The 6160-nt window shown below is 38.1% G+C and overlaps 1 protein-coding gene across 1 annotated transcript; it reads right to left on the bottom strand.

Moving 5' to 3' along the window:
- Positions 1-2347: 2347 nt before the first annotated feature.
- On the bottom strand, positions 2348-5921 carry LOC105949837 (heptahelical transmembrane protein 1). The gene is made up of 3 exons (XM_012973148.2): positions 5351-5921; positions 5049-5141; positions 2348-3186 (listed from the first exon to the last, which is right to left on the bottom strand). The coding sequence occupies exons 1-3, from the start codon at positions 5623-5625 to the stop codon at positions 2496-2498; spliced, it is 1059 nt and encodes a 352-aa protein (XP_012828602.2). The 5' UTR covers positions 5626-5921; the 3' UTR covers positions 2348-2495.
- Positions 5922-6160: the final 239 nt, after the last annotated feature.

The raw sequence follows: 6160 nt of genomic DNA on the forward strand, positions 1-6160 counted from the left end.
TTTTTTTATTTAGTATATATATAGAAGCATATATATTTATCTCTTTTTTTTTTCGAAGAAGAAGAAGGACCTTATAAAAGTGGTCGCGGCCGTTTATTGTCCAACCGACGATGCCACAAGTCATCAGAGTCTGTTGCCCAAGCCACTGAAGCTGTTGCTGTCGTCATTTGACTGTAGTGGTACACCCCCTCACGTGACTCACCCGATCCAATCAGGCTCCTCGTCGTGCGGTCCTGCAAAATACATAGACGATCCGTGAATATCACAAAACAAATAGCATCACGAATCAATTTGCTAACAGACACCAAATTAGCGACCAAATTTGGTACATAGTGCACATGGTGGAGTACAAGCCTTGGTCGTAAGCTAATAGTCCCATCCTTGACGACTGTAGTACTATCTCCATCGAGTAATTCGACAGGAGATGGATGAATATCATGAACATTATGCAGTAATGAAAGATTACCCGTCATATGGTGTTAAGCTCCACTATCGATAAGCCAACAAACATTAGACTGAATTTTACCAATAATCTTACCAGATAATTTGTCGACGGTTGAAGTAGACTCTATTAGAGCAAGTAGACGGTGCAATGGCTCCGTGGATAGTCCAGACATAGTAGTTGTCCGTACGGAAGACTCGATTGTATGAGTAGAATTTCCGTACTGGGTTGCAGCGGCGAAAACGGGGCTTGGTTGTTGACCACGTGATGACAGAACACGCCCCCTTCCACGCCCCCGACCACGATGTAGGAGTTATACCAAGTCTGGTGCAGCAACCCTCAAATATATGGCCTTGACGTTGACTAAAGGTGCAAAACGGGCAACCAGACTGAGTAATCTGAGCAGCAAACCCAACGGCTGATCCTGTTTCCCGGGGTTGTAGGGCAGATCGATGACTTTCTTCTTGAGTAACCATAGAGTATACACGATTGAGATCCGGAAGGGGCTCGATATTGATAATTTGTGTATGCAGGGTATTGTATGACTTATCCAAACCCATGAGAATCTGGTAAACTTTGAGATAATCGAACCAAGTTAAGATAGGCGAACCATTTTTACAGGAATAATTTTCTAACGAAGATAATACAGCAAGATCTTCCCTCATGCCCAAGAATTGAGTATAGTATGACATAATTGACACTTCGGACTGTTTTGTTTAGTTAAGATCAGACCAGACCTTGTAGATGTTAGGGTCATTTTTAACCGAGTACCTAGTTTTCAAACACTCCCACAATATTTTGATATTTGTAAGACGAGAAACAGTAGCTCTAATAGGATCATCTAGGGAATTTGCGATCCATTAACACAACATAAAATTAACTATTTCCCATGCCACAAATTTGGGTCATCTTTGTCTGATTTGGTAATGGGACTATTAATAAAACCGATTTTATTTTGCTATTTCAAAGCAAGAATAATAGCATGTTCCCAAGATGCGTAATTTTAACCTTTCAATTTTATATGGGTTAGGACAGAACCTGGACTAGACGAGGGATGAAGATAATAGGGCGAAGTTGGATCGATGATAGAAGACTTTGGAGTTGTATCTGAAGAAACCCAAGACGAAAGGTCGGTGGTAGTAGACGGAGTTAGGCCGAGAAGGATGGTAGGCAGCAACAACAGACAGAGTTAAGCCAAGACAGATGGTCGGCGGCAACGGAAGGAATTAGGGCAGCGGAAGTATATTCTACAACCTAAGCTCTGGTCCCATGATAAGAATATAATTATTGAATGGGAAAGATACGTATATTCATTGAATAGCAGACTAATATATAGGCAAAAGAATGCCTTTACAATTGATCCTATTACAAGAATTTCTATAGATACAAAACCATGGAATATATGTGATTTGGTTATCTACCAAATTAATATTCTTTACATCAATATAACTCGTGCCTCCGCACCGTCTCCCCTTACCTCCTTTTCTTCTCATGAAAATAGGGTGTGCGTTGCCATTGTATTAGTAACCTCGATCATCGTTTCTGTGCTGTTGATTCTGTTCTTTATTGACAAAAACGGATATCCGAGTCTCAAAGTGGAAATGGTAACGGTTACTGTCGACAACTCTAATAACCATTCTAACTATGCGGCAGCGCAATTGAATATGGGCTTGTCTTTCTCTCCCGGAAAGTATCATAAATTCAAATACCATGATCATTTGGACGTTTTTTTTCGGCTTACGTCGGACGACAATAAGTGGTCGAGAACAAATATTGTGACATCATCATCATCGACGTCATTTGCAGAAAACATGGCGACGAATTATTTCAATGCAACTGCAAACACATTATTGCATCGTTCGCTCCTCAAAGGCTTACCTTTGGAATTCCAAGTGTCGATAGAGGTTCGGTTCAACGTACCATTTCACGGCGGACAAGACATTAGAGCCTAATTACAAAAATATAAAGGTTCGATAGTTTAATATTTCAACTAAATTAATAGAATTTTGTTAGTCCCAATCCTATTAATTTATAGAGATTTAACTGTACTACATCAAGTAGTAGTGTCACAACCCATCTTACTCCGATACTTGAACAAAATATGCGCAGCACCATAGTGTGCCAAAGCACCCACCACCACAAACACATGGAATATCTGATGGCTGTGCCCGGCAATATCGAACCACCCGGGCCTCCACCTTTCGGGAACCCTAGTCACATAAAACAAAGCCCCCACCAAATACGATAATCCCATAACCGACTCGTACGCCAAAGTCACATTCCTATGTGGATCGTTCCAATTAACCACGACCGCATGCACCGCCGGGATCACGCCGAACAAGCCCATGCACACGAAGAGCAAAGCACGGAAAGATCGGAATTTAGCGGAGGAGAGAGGAGGAGAGAGAAAGGTGGTGGTGATGGTGCACGCGCCCATGATTGTGATGCACGTGAGATAGATGATTTGCCAGTGAGGTGTGCAGATGAAGATGTAGTACATTGGCGGGAAGAACGAGGTTATTATCATGACTGTTATCCCGACATAGTCCATTCGGAGGAGGTGCGTGTTTAGTCGCTTGGAGTGACAGCAGAAGAGGTGGCACATGCTGCTGCTCAGGAGGCAGAACATCGAGCCGCTTAAAAACACGTAGAATGGCCACTTTGTTGTGGTGGTGGTTATTGTAGTTTGTTTCACCAGAGAATATTTGTTGGAGATGTTGGCTTCTGCTCTTGATGGGAACTGTCTATGAATATACATCAGAAGATGGAGGGCATTATTGTCATTTCATGCATGAGGTTTATGATCATATTTCATGATCGTAAAAGCTCAAAATAAAAAAAACAAAATAAAATAAAAAAAAAAAAAGAAAAAGCTTAAATTGTCCACAGTTTTCAAGCAGAACAAAGACATAACAAGTGCTAGAAAAAAAAAGTTTTTAAGGCTAAACTTATACGAATTCGATCCCCTGACTTCCACTCAGCCCACGACGCGTGGTGGTGCTATATATTAAGATAGTTGTTTTTCTAGCAATTTTTAGCCTCCCCTAAGGCCTTTAATAGAAGGTACATAGATCATACCTAAATTTTCCTTCCTGTTCTTGTTAGATACTACACCTTGCTATTTTTAAGTTCTGCATTTATCATGTTTTTCCAGCTTTTGTCTAAAGTTGTAATATGGCAGTAGAGTTTTTATTATTTGTGAATAACACTTTTTTTCAGTTATTATGTTGAAGAGTATTTTGTAAAGCTAACAATGGCGTTTCAGATAAACTAGTCAAGATTTCTACATATATGATATCAGTTTAGAAATTAGTTTTTTCCCACTGATTTGGTGAATTTTAGTTCCCAATCTGTTCTCAATTGAACGTTCATATTCGTTCGATTTCTCGTTCAATTCATCAAGGCACCTACTCGCGCTATCTCTTGTTTATGATATCAGTTTAGAAATTAGTATTTTCCCCTCTGATTTGGTGAATTTTGTATAATATTACTCATTTTGCTTCTGCAAGTTTTGATCTATTACATTGTGACGTTCGGGGTCCCTATAAAGTTCCTTCATATAATGGCTATATATATTTTCTTACATTAGTGGATGATTACGTAATGAATCTACGTCAACCATTCAACATAATTCACGTGCTGATGAACCTAGAAGATCTACTAGAAATGTTAAGGCACCTACTTACTTGAAGGATTGATTATGCTTGTTCTGCTCAGCTACAATCTAACTCTTCGTCTGCTCTAGTATACTCAAAGTATCCTATTTGTAATGATGTTGGATATCATAAACCGTCTCAATCGTATAAATAATTTATTATTGTTATTACTTCTGAAGTTGAGTCTACTTCCATTTTAGTCTGCAAACTGAACAAATCATTATATGGCTTAAAGCAAGCTTCCAGACAACGGAATGTTACGTTTACAGAGGTTGTTCTTGTTTTGGATTTTGTTCGATCCAAATCAGATTATTTTCTCTTCACTAGATCGAGGGACAGGTACCTCATTTATCGTCTTACTAGTGTATGTTGATGATTTGATTATAGCAGGTCCTTCTACGGCTCTTATGCCCAGCTCAAACTTGATTTAAATCACAAATTCAAATTAAAGGATTTGGATGTTTTTTAGTTCTTGAAATTGCTAGATGTTACATATAATGTTCATAGAATTGGTCAATTCACTTACACGCAGCCCATCGTATGTTAAAACGTATAATTCTGCCTGCAATTGGAACAATGTATATCTGACTAAAGCCGTTATTAGCCAGTCTTTTGTGCAAGTACTACAATTACCAAATAATTATTATTTGCAATTCTACCACAATCGGGTTGTTGTCCCGATTTCTGAGCCCGACTTGTTGAATAATCATCTCAACTAAAAGCTTAAACTATCAGTGAAATGTCTCATTTAATGTTAATATCTCCAATACGACTCACTCATTTTATGTCGAGATTGGACCTTTTATCACTCAAGAATAACCACTACCGTACTTGCAAATGCATTTTACCGAGAAAAGAGTGTTGATCTCTATTGAGTATAATTTTTACAAATTGTGTTAGTTATTTATGCCAAAGAAAGAAAGAGAATTAATAGAATTTGATTGACTTACTCAGTAAACATTGTGATGAAATCTGCAAGTTGAGTTACATGCATTAATTTGGCTACTGTCAAACCCACAAACAACAGAAATCCAACTAAGTGCCTGCAACAACATAAATCTTTGTCTCAAATTAATGAAACCCGAAACCCGAAACGGGACAGAACAACAACAAGTGCAGAAACTGAATAAAACAATTACGGTACTTTCGCAAAGTTTAAAAACATTATTATTACTTGAAAACAAAAATATATTCGGTTTAGTAGCGCAATTATAACGTAAAATAAATTAAGCACAAATAAAATTGCACTTACGTCCAGACATTGAGCGTCTCGTTATGCCATCGAAACAAGCTGAGAAAGGCTAGTTTGAGAGGCCAATCAGCTCTGTAATAATTAAATATAAACTCGTTATCCTTCATGTAATCCGGCAATTCATCGAACGATACGAGATCAGGATAACATCTCTTCCCTAATTTATTTCTCTTACTAATAATCATCTTCTCATCTCTGCTGCTAATTATTCTGTCTTCGACTGACTCTGCAGCTACTTTGAAAAACCTAATACTTTGATCATTTTCTTGATCCATGTTCTTTTTTTGAAATTCCAAGATGATCAAAGAACTCTTTAAATGAACAAGAAAATTAAAACCTTTTTTTTTTTTTTTTTAAATTAAGAAATGAAAACTCTATTCGTATATAGTGGTGAGAAACAGGAGAAATGGAGGTTGAGGGTAGGGTGGGTGGGGGTAGGGGGTGGTCCAGATAATAAGTGTTGAAGAAGGAGAGTAATGAAAGCAACTGCACCAACTACCAACATTTAAAGGATGGATGACTCATTGCTTTGGTTGGCTTGGCTATTGTATCACATTAGATTTATGGACATGTGGTTATCAATAAGTTCTCTCTCTATATACATAGTTGTTTGGGTAAATTACAACCACCTTCCTGAGGTATGGTCAAATTACGAAAATCCCCTCATGTTTGGATAATTATATCTACCCCTCAACTACGAATCTTCTTACACACCCACCCTTTTGGTGTCAAATTCAACATAATCATCTAAATTACGTGGAATGTTCTCTAATTTGTACTCGTTTGGTTCAACAATATAGTTTCTGATGC

The sequence above is a fragment of the Erythranthe guttata genome, chromosome 10 (assembly GCF_056151865.1).
Source record: "Erythranthe guttata isolate IM_541 chromosome 10, IM_541, whole genome shotgun sequence".
Classification (NCBI taxonomy): domain Eukaryota; kingdom Viridiplantae; phylum Streptophyta; class Magnoliopsida; order Lamiales; family Phrymaceae; genus Erythranthe; species Erythranthe guttata.

Bases quoted from the DNA above. Each gene is read 5' to 3' on its own strand.
- LOC105949837 (XM_012973148.2), bottom strand. From the start codon at position 5,625: ATGGATCAAGAAAATGATCAAAGTATTAGGTTTTTCAAAGTAGCTGCA. The intron at 5,142-5,350 runs GTAAGTGCAATT...ATGTTGTTGCAG, and splicing joins GAGACGCTCAATGTCTGGAC to GCACTTAGTTGGATTTCTGT. The intron at 3,187-5,048 runs GTAAGTCAATCA...GTATATTCATAG, and splicing joins TTCATCACAATGTTTACTGA to ACAGTTCCCATCAAGAGCAG.